The 17786-nt window shown below is 37.6% G+C and overlaps 1 protein-coding gene across 5 annotated transcripts in view; it reads left to right on the top strand.

The window, feature by feature from the left end:
* The first annotated feature begins 5464 nt into the window (after positions 1–5464).
* Positions 5465–17786, top strand: part of LOC105046225 (putative ABC1 protein At2g40090) — a 66115-nt gene continuing 53793 nt past the window's right edge. For 3 of the 5 annotated variants that reach the window (XM_073258735.1, XM_073258734.1, XM_029264916.2), the window contains exons 1-6: positions 5465–5741; positions 7211–7365; positions 9891–10016; positions 10265–10360; positions 10484–10584; positions 11965–12001. In XM_073258735.1, the coding sequence (XP_073114836.1) occupies positions 5582–5741; positions 7211–7365; positions 9891–10016; positions 10265–10360; positions 10484–10584; positions 11965–12001 (675 nt within the window). In that variant the 5' untranslated portion in view covers positions 5465–5581. The remainder of the gene's footprint in view (positions 5742–7210; positions 7366–9890; positions 10017–10264; positions 10361–10483; positions 10585–11964; positions 12002–17786) is intronic. The other 2 variants (XM_073258736.1, XM_010924737.4) reach the window with 2 other exon arrangements.

The following is a 17786-nucleotide window of genomic DNA, read 5'->3' as shown; positions in this document are numbered from 1 at the left end:
GTATCCAGTCATGAAAGTACATCAGCTCGAGCATTTTCGATTCTGAGAATGTGAAAGATTTCAAAATATTTCAAGCTTACAGTAAAATCTTTCACCTTCTGAAGATACTTCGTCATAATAGGGTCGCGGGCCTCAAATTCGCCCATGATCTATCCAGCGATCAGTTGTGAGTCGGTGAAGATCTTCAAACTATAAATCTCAAGTTTCTTGGCTATCTTTAAGCCGATCAAAAGTGCTTCATATTTGGCTTAATTATTTGAGGCTTTAAAGTTGAACCGAAGGGCGTACTTGATGACTACTCCTTCGAAATTCATGAGTATGAGGTCAGATGCACTACCTTGTGTATTAGATGCTCCATCATGTGCAGTACCCAGGTCAACTTTAAGTCGGATTTGGGAGTGGTAGCTTTTTTTATTGTATTGTCATCTGTATCTTTTGGCTTATTATCGAATATAGTACATTCGGTGATAAAATCGACTAGGACTTGCGCCTTCATGAACGGTCGTAGGTGATATTGAATATCGAACTTGCCAAGCTTCACTGTCCACTTTGCCATCCCACCTGACGTGTCAGGTCGATGTAAGATTGCCTTCAGCGACTGATCTGTCATAACTACAATCGGATGGGCTTAGAAGTACGGACGAAGTCATTGTGCTGATATAATTAGGGCGTAGATCATTTTCTCCACTCTTGAGTATCAGACTTCAATATTGTGAAGTACTTTGCTGGTATAATAGATTGGTCGATGGATTCGATTTTCATCCTTCTGAACAAGCATCGAACTAACCACTTCTGCTGAAGTTGCCAAGTAGAGATACAATATCTCTCTGACCCTTGGTTTTATGAGTAAAGGTGGAGAAGCCAAGTATTATTTCAAATCTTCGAAGGATTGTCGGCATTCATCTGATCATAAGAAATTCTTCGTCTATCGTAAAGTTTTGAAGAATGACAAGCATCTCTCGACTGACCTAAAAATAAATCGACTAAGCATGGCAATCTTTTCGTTGAGTTGCTGTATCTCTTTCTTTGAACTCAGATGCTTCATGTTGATAATGACTTTGATTTTTTTAGGATTAGCCTTGATTTTTCATTGTGAAACAAAAAATTCGAGAAATTTCTCGAAGGTTACTCCAAATGCATACTTAGTCGAATTTAATTTCATCTGATGCCGTTGGAGTGTGTCGAAAGCTTCCTCCAGGTCTCAAACATGATCTACAGTTTGGGGACTCTTCACCAGCATGTCGTCCATATATACTTTTATATTCCATCCGATCTGTGTCTTGAAGATCTTGTTGACGAGCTGTTGATAGATAGCATCGGTATTTTTCAGACCGAAAGGTATTACTTTGTAGCAGTATATGCCTTTGTCGGTCTCAAAAGTCGTGTGCTCTTCATCTTCTAGTGCCATATGGATTTGATTATATCCAGCGAAGATATCCATGAAACTTAAAAGTCGATGGTCAGAAGTCACATTAATCTTGGTCAATCTTCGACAATAAGAAGCTATCCTTCGGACAAGCTATATTCAAATCGATATAGTCGTTGCAGATCTTTCACTTTCTATTGACTTTTCTTACCATTACCACATTGGCAAGCCAGTCGGGATATGTAGCTTCTTTGATGAAGCATGCTGCAAGGAGTTTGTCGACTTTTTCATCAATGACCTTTTTCAGGAGCAAAAGATCGCTACTTCTATCTCACCGACTTAACATTTGGGTTGATGTTAAGTCAGTGAGTTATTATTTCTGAAAGAATCTCGATCATGTGGTGGTCGATCAAGCAAAAATGTCAGTGTTGGCTCTGAGCAATTTTTTTAGTTGTTGCCGCTCTAAGTCGGATAATTATGATCCAATTCGAACTGTTTTCTCGAGATCTTCTTTTTTTAACGGGATGGAAACTAGTTGTTCAGCCGGTTCACCCCTCTCCTGATTTTTTCTTTAGTCTAATTTGTCGATAGGCAAAGAGTCATCAGGTTTATTATTCTGAGTGGAGATAAGGAAGCAACGTCGGACGAGTTGTTGATCTCCACGCATCTCTCCAACTCCATATCTTGTCGAAAATCAGACTAACAAATGGTATATCAAAATCACTACCCTTAGAGCGTTAAACTCAGATTGTCCGAGTATGACATTACAAGCCGAAGGTACTCATACCACCACGAACGTTATGAAAACAGTGCTCTGTTGTGGTTCGATCTTAACGGTTAAGGGGAGAAAAATTTTTTCTTCCACTGTGACAGCATCTCCTGTGAAGCTGACCAGTGGCGTCGAGACTCTTCTAAGTCGGTCATCGACAGTCACATTCGGAAGAAAGTTGAATAAAATAAAACATCTATTGAACTTTCATTATCTATAAGGATTCTTTTTACATCATAGTTCACTATTGTTGTCGAAACAACAACAGCGTTATCATGGAGAGTCTGAATTCCCCGAACATCTTCTTCCAAAAAAGTTATTACATTGTTGAGTTGTCATCGCTTTGCCGACTCATCTTTAAAAGTTGCCCCCTGTCTAGTCATCCGAAGATTATGTTAATCACCCCTGCAGTCGGTTGATTATTTACAGCTTCCTCAATTTGCAGTTGAGGTCGTCGATCCATAAGAGGTTGAGTCGGTGGATCTCTCTGATATTTTTTGAGGTAGCCTCATCGAATCAGTGCTTCTATCTCATCCCTGAGCTGGATGCATTGTTCGGTATCATGACCGTGATTACGATGGAACCAATAATACTTCTTTCGATCGCAGCTCCTCGATAACACTTTCATCGGTGAGGGGTGTCGTAGATATTTGGCTCCTTCGATTTCCATAAGGATCTGTGCATGAGGAGCGAAAAGAGGAGTATAGGAGTCATATCTACCATAACTCAACTTTGGACTTCGTCGTCGGGGTGAAGCTCACTTATTGGATGGTGGCCGACTTGATTCGGTCGGAGCTCCTCCCTTCTTCTATTTCTTCTTCTGACTTTTGCCTTCTGTCTGGCATCGGTCAGAAGCTCCTTCATCTGCACGCATATATTTGTATGCATGCTCCAGAAGTTCAGCATAAGTTTGAGGGAGAGTTTTATCCAAAGAATATGTGAATTGAGATCCCCTCAGATCTCTTTTTATGGTCAAGATAGCCATGTTTTCATTGAGATCTTTGACCTCAAGCGTGGCAACATTAAAACAAGCCACAAATTTCCGAAGTGATTCAGTCTCTCATTGCTTAATCGAGAAGAGACTATCAGAAGTTTGTGACGGCTTTTGATTGGTGCTGAAGTGAGCCACGAAAGAATATTCTAGCTGTTTGAAAGAATATATGCTTTCCGACTAAAATCCAGAGTACCAAGCTCGAGCAGCTTTCTGAAGAATTGTCGGGAAGCCGATGCATAAGAGGGCGTCGGTCGCCTCCTGAGTTGTCATGAGAGCCTTGTAGCTCTCAAAGTGATCAATCGGGTCGGTGGATCCATCATATGGCTCTACTTGAGGCATCTTGAATCGAGATGGGATCGATTGGTCCAAGACATGTCGAGAAAGTGGTGGGCGGTGTGGAAGTCATAGTCATTGGAGGACTTCCGACCTTCCACTTGAAACTGAGCAAGTTGGTGATTGATCTCCTGAAATTTACGTTCATAATCATCAAATCACTGTTGGAAAACTTTGAGGGTAGAACCATCCGACGAGTTTGAAGGAGACATGGAGGACGTTTGCGGTCGTTTCTCCTTCCTAATACTATTGAGATGGGAAGGAGAATGAGAACATCGGGAATGATGAGTGGCACGCTGAGAGTACCGAGAATGTCATTGTTTATCTCGACGAGGAAGCCGAGATAGTCGCTCCAGAGAAGGAGACGGTGATCGCCGTGGATGACGACGGCTGTTCCTAGACGGCATCGATTGTGCTACCGGTTGCTCCACCGATTGCTCCACCGGTGGCTGTTGCTGTTGGAGACTTTTGACTGCCTCCGTGAGGATATTCATCTGCTGTATGAGTGTAGTGATTTGGACATCCGTGGTGATCACGAGACGTGAAGAACTAGGCTTGCTACTGGAGGAGGGGGGAGAACCTCTTTCTGACAAGAAGAGTGCCTCATCGATTCGGTTGCTGTTGATCGTTGAGCTCTGATTTTCATCATTGCGAGTTGTCTTTCTCCCCTTCTTGACACGCCAATCTGTTACGACCAACTCTCCGTCGTCTGTCATCGGAAACGAACACCTGCAATAGCATCCGCACAAACCAGATTTATATTCGGCGGGGATCCTCTGATGTCTAAGTCAGAGAGAAAAATTGGTGAACAGGAGTTGAATGTAAGCAGTAGCAGAGTTTTTGCTCCGAATTGGCTTACCAGCCCCGTTTCTTTTATCTCTTTTTATAGATGAGGTTTTCGTAATCGTCGGATGTGGTCTCATATTTTATAGCACTAAATCATTGGGCCATAATCACGTAATGGATCGTTAATTCTCACTGATTGCTCCATGATATACGGTCGGTAACCGTTCATGATGGTTATGGTATATCTGAGTTGACTGACCGATCATATATCGGTAGAACCGACCATATGTCAGTAGAATTCATAAGCGACCATCGGCTAGTAGTTCTGTTATGCCGATGGTTTAAGTCATCCACTGTCGATCGGTAGTAATTGAATCATTAGTCGGTCAGTCGGCAATAGGTTGGTGTAGTTTGTTCGGTTGGTCGATGAAGAGTCGAAACCGCATATTCAGTCGATGTAGAGTCGGAGTTGTATGTCTGGTCGATCAACTGTTGTTGAGTCGGAGTCGGTAGTCGGTTGATTTGAGTCGGAGATTGATTGACTTATCCCAACAGCAAGCATTATATTATTCTAATATGAATATAATTTAAAAAATTAAAATATAAAATATCTCATAAGAATCGAGGATAATCATCGCCTTCACGTGAGATGTGCTTGATGATAAAAGAAGCAGCCCCGTAGAATCCCTTGTTTTTTAACAACGGGATCTAAAGCATGCTTTATAATAATAATAATAATAATAATAATAATAATAATAATAATAATATTTGTGAAGGAATATTGGATTGTTCCCTATTCAATTTTTCAAATAAATTTTATTGTATTATCTGAAAAAAATATCTATTTATATTAAATTATATTATTAATATATAATATTATTATATTTTTATAATTAAAATTTATTTATATAAATAGTTGAGAATATAAAATGATTATAAAAAATTGAATGAATATTATTTTATTATTTAAATTTAATTAATTTAATTAAATTTAAAAAAAATTATTTTTGCGCGTTCGACCTGCGACTGGTTTTGATATATCACGCGTCCTTCTCGCTACATCCGGTAATTTCGCGCACATTCGTTCGTATCTACCCTTGACAGTTGTCTTACCTTGTCGGTGCGTTTGGTGCGCTCAGCGGACCCAGCCGGTTCTGCCTTACCTATTTCATATTGTCGGCAACCGATCGCCGACTCTTCGAGCGGAGAACCCTTCTTTTAAAGGGCGCAGAAGGGCATTCTGCCAATATGTCCCTTGTTTTTCGTCGTCTCCTCGCTCGCCGGAGAGATCGGTTGCGGAGTCCCACGACGGGTGTGCTGTACAAGAGCTATTATGTGGCGTGCCGCGGCGAAGCTGGCTGCCCTCACCCTCGGTGGAGCAGGGGCCGCAGCCATCGTTACCTCTGACGATCCCTCCAGCACTTTCAAGATCTGCACCATCGTTCCCCTTCGCCTTCTCCGCGACTCCATCACCGCTGCTACCATGGCCTTCGGTCAGTCTGCTCTTCTTCTCCCTTTTGTTTTCTCTTTCTCCTTATCTTTTCGTATTGATTTAGATTTTTCTGATCTAAGTTTTAGTTCCTTTTTCTTGATTTAAGTTTGAGGGTCTTCTATACGAAACCCTTAAGTTTTGGATGCTCATCTGTCTGTTTTCAAACCTAAAACTTTGGAAAATCTTCTTATCGTAACACTTACCTAAGATCTTTTTTCATGCACGTGAATACGGAAGCATGCCTCACACAACGTTCGTTGATGACCTTTGGACTCCTTGAAAATTCTGGAGAATTAGCCTAGACCGTTGGTTGGATGAGCCGAAATAGCCCATTCACTTGTCAACATTCTTCCTGACCCTAACCCCAGAAACAAGAAATAAATAATAAAAATAAAATAAAATATGAAATGAAAAAGGTAAAATTAGAAAATAAAGGAAAAGAAAAGAAATGAGTCTCATTACATCTCTTTGTCATAGGGCCTTAAAGGAAAAGAAAAGGAAAGCATAACCCAAACTTTCATGAACTTTTATAATGACCATATAGGGCCTTTACATGGTTAAAATTTGAAAAACTTAATTTATTCAGTTAAACAGTACATTTAATAATCTTGTAATTAATTTCAATTTTATGGCTGTTAACAGTAATGTAACAATGTTATGATATTATTTAAATGATAATCTTCATACAAATAACAATATTTGGATGACATCTAATGTTTCATGCTTCTGAAGTCAACAAATTTCTGCCATCTCAATTGTACTGAGGTCCAAATGAACACCACCCTCCCCTTTTTTTCACCAAAAGAAATAACCCCTTTTTTATAAATAATAATGTTAAGCCATGCCAATGCCAGATACACATGGGTTGTCTGGAAAAAACATACCCTCTTAGCAGATATGAGATGAGGGTTTATACTTAGACTGGACAATCATTTTTGTCCAGGAAAAAGTGCCTGCAGTGGTGGTAATTTAGATGCTTTAATTGCTTTTTTTTTTTGAACTTTGCATCTATGAGACTTAAACTATATGTTTGATGTTTAAAGTAGGGGGGAGAGAGAAAGAGAGAGAGAGAGAGAGAGAGAGAGATTAGTTTACTATAGCATTCCTACCGTGTATAGCGCTTATGCTGTAGTAGGTAAGAGTTGCTGCATCTTTTTGGGTTTCTTTTGGAGGTTTCTATTCATAGCCATAATTAAATAAATTCTACGGCCATGCTTCAGGGCTATTATAGTTCTGATAATCTTTTCAAAAGCTAGTTGATGTTTAATTGAGAATTCTAGATTTAACATGTTATTTTGATTATGTGATCCCTTATGCCAAAAAAAAAAAAAAAATCAAATGTGAATATTCTATGATGTTTCTTGTTAGAAATTGATTCTACTGTTTTGTTATATTGATTAAGAAAGCATGTTTATATCACCTCTCAATCTTTCATTCGTGCTCTATGTTGCTGCCCTTTTTCCTTTTCAGACTATCAGTATTCATTATGGGGGCTTAAAGAAGGAAGTATTGAATGGTTGAGAGCCAAGCATGAAGTCCATAATCGGTGTGCTTATAGGCTTCAAGAGTTATGCTTCCGTAATGGAGGAATTTACATCAAGCTTGGTCAACATATTGGTCAATTGGTATGTCTCAAATTAGACCTCTGTTCAATATAAAATTTTCTAATGTATTTCATGAAACACTGGAAGAACATGTCATCTGGTGTCACAAAATTATGAACCTCATGAAACACTGGAAAAACATGTCAATTAGTGTCACAAAAATTATGAACCTTGAATTTCATCAGTCAGCAACCAAGGAACTGGAGAAGCCAACTAGTGAAATCTCAAAAAATAAATCAGTTGGATGACGGTGCTTTCATTCCCCCCAAACAGCATTTTATTTGGACTTTTGGAGAGCTAAATTAAATTCTGTGCTTCTTTACTGCATAAATATCATATATATTCACTGAAACCTTCCAGATTAGGAATGATATTGTGCAAAAACTGAGAAATAGAGAGGGAGAATGAGAACATGTAAAATAAGAGAGCATTAAGAAATCCTGGGAAAAAAACTTATGAATAAGAGTTGAGAATGGGAAAGTTATTTTTTTTGGGGGGTTTTTATTGACTATTGTTTTACGAGTTCTAATCTGAATTAATTTCGAGATGTAATATCCATTATGTGACTTAATGATTAAAATGCATGGAAGTTTAAGATCAAGTATCTCATTTTTTTTAAAAAAAATATTTTGTTATATTTAAATACTCAACTTCAACAATAAATAAGTAAATGTTAGATTTTTTTTTTGGGTTACATGGGCTCATGCATATCATATTATTTGAAACAATTGCTACGTTCGATAGTTATTATATATATCATAGCTTTTGTTTTAAATTAATATTTGTTTAATTCACTGTTTGTTTATGAAGGTTGATTGCGATGACTAGCTCAATAATTGTCTTACAATGTTCTATGTTGGTATTATCCCTTCTTAACCTAAAAAATCTGGATGAAAGTTGGTAGATTATTTGATCACTCAGATTGGGGGTGCTGAAATAGTAACTGGACAGATATCTGTTGATTTAGCTCCATGTCTTGATGGGACTATAAAAAATTATCTTCCTTCAATGCATATAAGCTTCCATAAGGATTGATAATTGCCTAGGATATGATTCTTGTTGCTTCAAAAGAGTGCTTTTGTAACTTTTAAGATGAAAAAGAAAAGCTTCCTAGAAAATGTGTTTGGGTAACAAAATCTGAAAATTGCTTCTACAGGAAGAACATGTCAAAAAAGGGCTTCTAGGTGAAGCTTGAAAACCAACTTCATGTCTTTTCTTTTTTTGAAAGGTACTTCATGTCTTTTCCTTTCGTGAGAAGAACTTTTTAAAAGCAGAAGCAGCACCAGCATCTGAAAGAGGTTAGATCTTGCCTACTAGACTGCAGGAGCAGGAGCTGATTCATGTCTGGGTATAGGGAAGTAGGTTTCTTCAACTATTTTGAAATGAGAAAACACTTAGGAAGAGAGCACAAGGATGAGTTTCCAAGGAGATTCTGAAGCAGGTCTGCTCTTTTAAACACAAGATTCCTGCTATAAGGGTTAGATTGGTCAAAGATCCAGTTTTGCCTTTGTTTGAGGATATCACATCATCAATGTAGTTGTTTTTATAGGTGTGAAAACTGAAAAGGATATAAAAGACATGTGGCATCCATATAGTGTTGCTAGAGATTCCATACAATTAGTTTCTATAGTGGGTATGATGTTAGGAAGATAAAGTTGGTCTTCGTTCTTTTTACAATTGAATGATCAAGGGATTGAAAGAGGTGAATTTTTTATGAAAAATAGTAAAAGCATATTAGCAAATTTGGGATTATTTTGCCAAGTAATACTCAATAACATATTGGACAATTAAAAGTGAAAGAATAGAGCACTAGATTCTACTAAATACTTCTCGCTGAATTGGAGATATTGAAAGATTTTCAAAATAATTTTGAAAAATTCATGAAACTTTTGTATTTCTAGAAGTCACTACAAAGTTTCATAAAATTGTAATTTTTATGAAGTGTGGATCAACTTCAGATGCAAAATTCTTGGAGTAATCAGAAAATCATTTCATAAATCTGATGATTTCATTAGTTTCTAGATGAGGATGAAGACTCTCTTGGGTTGCATTATAGGATGTTTGCATCTTCTACACTTCTTCTTGCTTTTTGAAAGAGGTTCTTTTGATTATCTTTATGCTTGGGCCTGGAGTTATACCGCCCTCTCACCACCAAAAAAAAGAAAAAGTCCACCACCACATTATGCAGCATTTTATGATATCCTTATGGTGTTAGAGGTTGCGGGTGCCTTTATTCTTTATGCTGTTGGCATTTTACTAAAAGAATTGAACAATTATTTAGAAGAATACTTCATTTCAAATGTAGCAAATTTTCATTGAAAATTCAATTAACCGTTCCATCTTTTTCTTTAAATGGAATATTTTACTTTTTAATAATAATATATAGTTTGTCTTTATCTTATGCTGTTAGCTTTTTATTAAAAAAGTAAAAAAATGTACAATTAGTTAAAAGAAAAATCTCCTTTGAAATGTAGCTATTGTTCTGTGATATTTCTTTTAGCCATATCATTTTTATCTTTTTACTTGATAATTTACTTTTTTTGTAGGAATATGTAGTTCCTCAAGAATATGTTCAAACAATGAGGGCCTCAATGCTGAAGAGATGTCCAGTTTCCTCTTATGATCAAGTGCAAAATATCTTTGTGAAGGAGCTTGGCGAGCCACCAGAGAAAGTTCGTTCAGTTACTTTCCTTTTTCAAGTTTATCTTGCAAAAAACTAGAGAAAAGTATATTTTTCTTTATTATCTATTTTTACTGAAATAATGAATGTTGCTGGTAGGTGTGCCTTCTTTTGCTCTTGTTTACAATTTATTTAATAGCAAAGGCCTTCCTCATTTAATATATTTGCATATTTTAAGGCCATTCATTTTGTAATACCTATGAAATATTCTCTATTGATTAAACAATTACGAATGCTCAGATTTTTGCAGAATTTGATCCAGTTCCACTGGCTAGTGCTTCTCTTGCACAAGTTCATGCTGCTAGAACTCATGATGGCAAAAAGGTTGCTGTAAAGGTTGTGAACCAAACTGCACTTTCCTGAAGTTCATGAGATATTAAACTTTGAATAATTTTTCTAGCTCTCAATATCGTAATATGTCTTCTGAGCTATATAATGCTTAATTATGTTAATGTCCAGGTTCAACACACTCACTTGACGGATACTGCCATCGCAGATATTGCCACTGTGGATTTGATAGTGAATTTCCTGCACTGGTTCTTCCCTGGTTTTGATTATAGGTACTGCTTCAAATGGTTATTATTGGTCACTGTTCCATTTCAGAAATTGGAGGTTTCAGTTGGAAGTTGACATATTTTCTGTTTTGTTACACATCCATGTTTGCTATTCATATACCTACTTAAAACTGGTTACTGTTACATTTTTGAGACAACAAGCATGCCATCTGAAGTTTGATTGGTTCATCTTCTTGGATTCATTGTAGTCATGATTGAAACTTTTCAACATACTTTACATTTTATGCATGCTAGTTGATGCAAAATTGACCATGCTCCATAGATCCAACATGTAGTTGTTCAAGGAAGCAGTCGCTAAAAAAAGCAGTAAGGTCATGCTTCTTTTGTAGACAGATCACAAAATATTGCTTTCAAGTTCCCACTTCCCAGTATATACTTTTATAACTAGTCTGTGTTTGCATTTGTGTGTAGGAAGTAGAATTGTCAACCTAGGTATCAATTTGCTTGGGTATCTTGATTCTACTTCTCCCCAAATGCTTAAAGCGTCCAACTCCTTGCAGCAAAAATCATCTATTGCACAGATGCATCTTAAGGCAACTTCTACTTCACTTTTTACACTATCTACAGGATGTTGCTTTGTGCCATCTAACCCAGCTTTAACTGCTTCTGGCCTTCAAGCACATATCACCATCTATTGCCAAATGGCTCTTTGAAGACAGTGCTTGAGTTCAATAACTTTTGTACTATTTATAGTTTGTGTAGTTTCAACTTGTGCTGTTCATGAAATATGTTTTTCAGGTTCTGTTATCGAATAAGTTTAGTACAGTTTGGCCCTCTTGCTTCTGAATTTAACTTTCTCATGTTGGAAGCAAGATGTGTCGTCGATCGTTTCCATGAGGCATATAGATAGGCTAGTTTAGGTTGCATGTGAGCCAAGTGATGATGTTGCGACCACCACAGATATGAAAAGCTGTAGGCTTATACTCTGGATCCAAATAAGTTGGTAATTGGCATTTGTGATGATGAACTTGCATGTGCTGTATTATAATGTTTCCTTCAATATTACAAGTTAAAGGTATCATGCATATGTAACAACTTTTTTTTTTTTTGAGAGAAGAAGGTGGCCCACCTGCATTATAATTACCAATGTCCAAATGCTTGGGTGTGCACCAGCCAAGAATTGAACCTAGAACCTCTGGTTGTTAAGCAAAGAGGTTTGCCCATTGAGGATAGACCAGTTTACGTATCTAACAACTGAAAACAAATAAAAATTGTTCCTGTCAGTTTTTTTCACATTTGTCTGGTGTGTCAGTTATAATAAATCCAAGTTATCACAAGATTATGACTAGTTTATGTTCTGTAGAGATACTTATATTTGCATTGTATAATACATTTGCACAACTAAAATTATATTTTTATGTTTAGGTGGTTGGTTGATGAAATCCGGGAAAGTGCACCAAAGGCAAGTTTATTTTGATGTCTACTTGATATTTCTATACTAGTTTTTAGTGTTGGAGTATATTTGCATGCTTGCAATGGAGCATGAATGTTGTAACTCTTCATGTACTGATGGGATGCATGCATGATTTTCTGAAGAATATAAATTACTTTTCATTTTGCTCCAGAAAGCTGGAGATGGTACTTTGTTAAATGTGGTTGTTATTATAGCAGGGTGCTGCTTTGTGTTTTAATTGCATTGAAGTTGAAATTGTGATGTAAGACTGATTATGGTTGGCCTAGGAAGGTGTAGGTGGACCTAAGGAATTAGATAAGGGTCTAGATCAAGAGATCTCCTGGTTGTTCTGTTACAGAGAAGGATGTTTTTTTGAAGATTGTAAATTCAAGCATGCCAAAAAATTATCCTAATCTCAATTCCTTTTATCTGATCTGTATCCCAATCTGTTTTCCATCACTCGGGATGAATATGTTACTGTGTCTCCTCCTGTTCAATGATCTGATGGTGTTTCTCATTTGCATCTCTTCTTTTGAAGGGCAATTGGTGATAATTTAATTTTGGAACCCTCTCTGATTTGTTATCTTCTCTTTCACAACTCAACCCTTCTCTTTGTCTAAATAAAGCTCATTAGAGATGGTCTTCTGATCGGTATTTCACTGTCAATTCTTACTACACATTTCTATACTCTGGTGGTCGGGTCAAGAAGGAATTCTGTCTAGTTTAGACATGTTATTTCTGTTGAGGTTAAAAACTTCAACTGGTTCATGATAAATTATTGATTGCTGAGAATTTCTTGAAAAGGCACTAGCAATTATCCTTTAATTGTGTTCTCGGCAATGCCCGGGGAAAATGGGGTTCAGTTGCTCTCTAGGTGCCACAATACTAGGGGATTTTTGAAATTCTTTAAAAGCAGGTTATCTATGAATGGTTTGCCTGGTCCTCTATCTTCTACTAGGAAATCTTGTAGAAATTCTAGAATCGAAAGGTCCCTTAGTAGGGTGAAAATAGATGAATATGAATTGGATACTCATATATCCATATTTGTATTCATTTTTTTCAGCGAATACGAATATGTTTATGGATATTAAACAGATAAATATATGAATCAGATATTAAGCATATCCATATTGTTTTAAACAGATAAAGATACAAGTTGAATATTAGTTATATTCGTATTTTTTCTATCCAAATGCGGATATAAGTCAGATTTTTTCGGATATAAATCAGATCTTAAGTGGAATTCAATAATGAAAACTAACCTAAATGACCGCACCCGCATTATATTTCTAGATTGCACATGATGCATGGGTATAGTTACTAAACCCTCGTACAGACCAATCCGATCGAGGGTTCAATTCATGAGTCTAACCGGGTTTGCATTAAAATAATAAATTTTCTGTATGTAAATTTAATAAATTTAATAATGATATTAATGATGTAAAAATAATTAATAGATTTAATAAATTTTTTACATCAACCATTACTCTTTAACTGCAACATCTATAAAAGATAATCATGAATTATATATTTCTAGGGAGCTTGTAAAAAAATAGATGTGAATGTAAGAATATGTAGAAGTTAATGATATTTTTAAATACTTTTAACCACAAAAATTTGAAATGCCATAAATAATAAAATGATATATATTCATTCTTTCATTTTTATCAAGGGAAGGGATTGATTTTTTTTAAAAATGATTAATTATTAAATAGAAAGTTTCAACCAAATAACTCTATTTAGTGACAGGACTGAGGTCTAACTAAGTAAGATAAACCATCACTGCATAACAGAATTGGATGTTGTAGCCTGGTGGTTCAGTGTTTGTTATTGAAGTAACCAGCCAGAAGCTGGAACAAAACTAATTTGGGATAATTTTTAGTGGAATTCACCAGATATCTGGATCTGGATTTGGAAAATTTTTGGAACCTGAATACAGTTTTAGATCTGCCAAGATTTATGGGCAGGTATCCGGGTCCGATTGGATACTAGAATTTCTATCTGAGTCCAAGTCAGAGTATGGTTGGAAATTGTCCAACCCATTTTCAGCCCTATCCTCAGACTTGTTACCTTACTGTTTTGACTCTGTGGTGATTTGACTGGAGGGGAAGGAATTTGCAAATTTTTTGTCAGTGTCATCAACCGAAGACTTAATCAAGGATGTCGAGTGCTATCAACTTAAGCAGTATCATACGGCTCCTAGCAAAGACCAAGATATTTCAATTTCTTGCTTTCTTGATTTAGTTTTCACCCTTGGATTGCTTGTATTCATCTCAGTACCCATGAAATGAATTGATTAGCCCTGCCATCCTCTCTTTCGAAGAAAAGGGGTGGGGGGCCAAAAATTTCTTCTTTAGGTCCTCAGGTGAGTTATAGATCCAAAGATGAGTTTTTAAGGAAAACAGCATACTAGTTCTATAACAGAAATTGGGATCGCAGATTTTATTTTGCTGTACGAAACAGAATTTGTGAAGCAAGGGAACGGGATTAGAGAGAGGGAAAGAGATAGGAAGGGTCAAACCTGACCTAGATAGTCTCCTTTATGCTCTTGATGACCTCTCTTACAAGCAAACTAGGATTCTTCAAATTGGAAAGTACCTAGAGAAATCAGCTAGCACCCACTTACTTCACTCCAGATAAAATCCCTAGAACCATTCTTTGAATTTTGTCTAAGATATTGTAGCTGGATGCTAATGAGACCTAACTAAAACTTCTATATGAAAAGTCATCTATGCTGTTCACTTTTCACAGTATTGTAGCATGAATGGTGCCAAACAGTAGATACGTTTTCTTACAAAGAAATACTTAAATTCATGGTCTGCCGTACCGCCCCATACTGCTTGATACGGGGCATATACCGTACCATACCATCTTGTACCGGCATGCTGTCTTGTACCATACCAACACTCAATACGCTATCTCATATGGTACTGAACCATGTACCAACACTGTAATAAGATGGTATTGGTATGAGATCCGGTACTGAGATGGTGAACTTTGCTTAAATTTATTAAATACTAAAACAATTCAAACTAGTTGTCTTCTATTGACATCTTGAACTTCAAATAGCATCCAGTCACAACAGATGTGATGGATATGGGCCCAAAAGAATGCTCCGGCATCATTTGCTTCTGCTCTCATTATCTAATCCTCAAGATCATGTCCCTCAAAATTTTGATCCACCATTCTGAGTCTTGAACGTTGGATGATATAGGCCTGTGTAGAACTTTCTCCCTATCACTCCACTAGTCATTTGTTGTGGTGCCTGACAATTGGTAAATGTGAATCTTTTGATAACTTGGTTGATAGTGGTTACCAAGGAAACTGCAGAATTAGCAAGGATTGTATATTCAACGTGCTTTGATACAGTTATAGCTCTTAATTGGTGTTGCTTTCATCAATTAGAAATTCCTTTTAAAATTGTCTTGAAGAGCGTTCAATCTTCTTAACCAGATTTTTTAAGCAGGTGCATCTTCAGTCTTAGCATCTATATCTGAAGGATGACCACTTGTATGATTCTTAATGTATACATCCTCGGTTTCAGCTGAAACATTCTCACTGCCATAAGATGGACCTTCGTCTGCATCGGTGCACTGTCAAATGCCAAGGTTGTAGCACATACTCGCAACATACCTTGGATGTGAAATGATTTTTGATAGATGTCGTATCATCATGCATCTGCTCAAAACCTTCTTCTCATATTTGATATGGTGGGGAGAGCATCAGTCTTGGAACTTAATTTTTAATCCAAAAACATGATGGAGAGAGAAAAAATTAAGATGGAAAGAAAGACAAAGAAAGGTAGGATCCATCAGTTCTAACACCAAAATTGATGTAGGACAGATTAAGGATGGCTTACAGGCATAGCTGGAACTATGGAAGGGATTAGACAAGGGTTTAGGTCAAGATATCTCCCTGCTGTCCTGTTACAGAAAACAAGACAAAAAGATCAAGGAAGAACAAAATTTCTGCTTTAGGTTTTTAGATGAGATACATGTCCACAAGTTTCTCAAGAAAACTTGTTGTGGCGGTGCATCATACTTGTCATATAACAGAAATCTGGATTGCAAATTTTATAGATATATAAAAAAAAGATGGAAGTGACTTTTAGAAAGAGCAAAAACAGTGATCGGAGATGATAAAAGAGAGATCAAGAAGAAGGAAGAGGAAGGTGGTGTGTACTTAAGCAGATTGGAGGTGTAAGCTGTTTATGTGCCAAGAATCATGTGATTTAGAGACTCCTAGCCTATAAACAATTTAGAGGTAATAGATCATATTCAATAGCTTTGGTCATCGAGGTGGGGCCATCATTATCCAATATAGACCTGACTAGATCTGAGTGAAGATTTATTCAAGTGTAGCTAAATCTATCTAGATCATACGAATGGGGAAATAGATGGATGACAACCTTCTTTTCTTCAATAAAATTCTGCAGATGGCTTTTTGATGTATTGAATGGATGGATGTGGCACGAGTGTACCTTCGAATTGAGACTATGATTCTTGCCTATATTGCATACATACTAACAATCAAAAAGTCTTCAAGGCTGGTCCTGTCCTTTTGTCTATTGCATCCTCCTATATGTATCTAGTCAATTTCAATCATTGCAACATCAATTTTCCTCTTTTAAGAACTTGACCATGTTGAGTTGGGAAAAGGACCTAACAAGCCATCTCTATCGGAACTGACATGTTGTAGAAGGTATGTCCAAGATTTTAAATCCTATGTAGGGATGGCAGTCGGGTGGATTTTTCTGAGTACCCGACCTATCCCAAATCCTAATAGGACTTGTTTAACATACCCTAATAGGGTTTGGGATTTAAAACTGAAATCCGTTCGGATTTGGGATTTATCTCTTAGGTACCTGCTACCCGAACCCGCTTGTATATAAATATAAAACCCTAGCCCTATCCAACGTCCAAGCTTCTCTATTGGCTGCTCCAAGCCTCCCACCCGATTGAGACTCCGAGGACGGAAAAAGCAAAGGGAAAACTTGGGGGAAAACAAAGGAAATATCAAGGAAAAGAGGAAAAAATCAAAAAGTTAGATTATGGAATGCTGTACCATGCCGAACCGGTCGGTACACCCCATATCGAGCGGGACTAGCGGGAAACCGGCACGATTTGGCCAACAGTATACCGACGGAGGAGGGAGGGAAAGAGAGAGAGAGAGAGGAGGAGAGGGAGGGAGGCGGGAGCCGCTGGAGGCCGATGGTGGCCCACTGTGGTCACGGAGGGTCACAAAAGCATTCGTGGCTTGTCGGTTCATCCGATAAGGCTTTCAAACGAGCGAGAAAGAGAGAGAGAAGGGGGGAGATCACCAGAGATGGGAGCGGATGGCGTCGCGATCGTGGATGCGGGCTTTACCGAGGTCGGGGGAGGGGGGTGGCGGAAGCAGCGCGGGCGGCGTCGCGATCGCGGATCAGGGGCTGTCACCCCTATTCATGCAACCCTCTTTTTTAAAAACGAAGATCAATAGCGAAGCTGGCAAATGATTTGCCAGCTTCCCTGTTTAAAAGGTTTTTTAAAAAAATGAAAATCAATGAAGCCGGCAAACCATTTGCCGGTTTCACTTAAGTTTCGATTTTTTTAAAAAAATTATGAAACAGGGGCGTCGCCCCTGTTTCACACCCGCGGCGCCGCGATCGTGGACTGCACCATCCGACGGCCCCGCCCTCGCCCCCTCCTCCTTCCTCTTTTTCTTTCTTCCTCCCTCTCTCTCTCTATTTCTCTCTCTTTCTCTCTTTTTCTTCTCCCGGTTCGGGTCCGATGCCTTTGTCGGTTCACTATTGATT

The sequence above is a fragment of the Elaeis guineensis genome, chromosome 5, assembly GCF_000442705.2.
Source record: "Elaeis guineensis isolate ETL-2024a chromosome 5, EG11, whole genome shotgun sequence".
NCBI classification, from domain to species: domain Eukaryota; kingdom Viridiplantae; phylum Streptophyta; class Magnoliopsida; order Arecales; family Arecaceae; genus Elaeis; species Elaeis guineensis.
The sequence above is the reverse complement of the archived record's forward strand: the minus strand, read 5'-3'. Positions and strand labels throughout refer to the sequence as shown.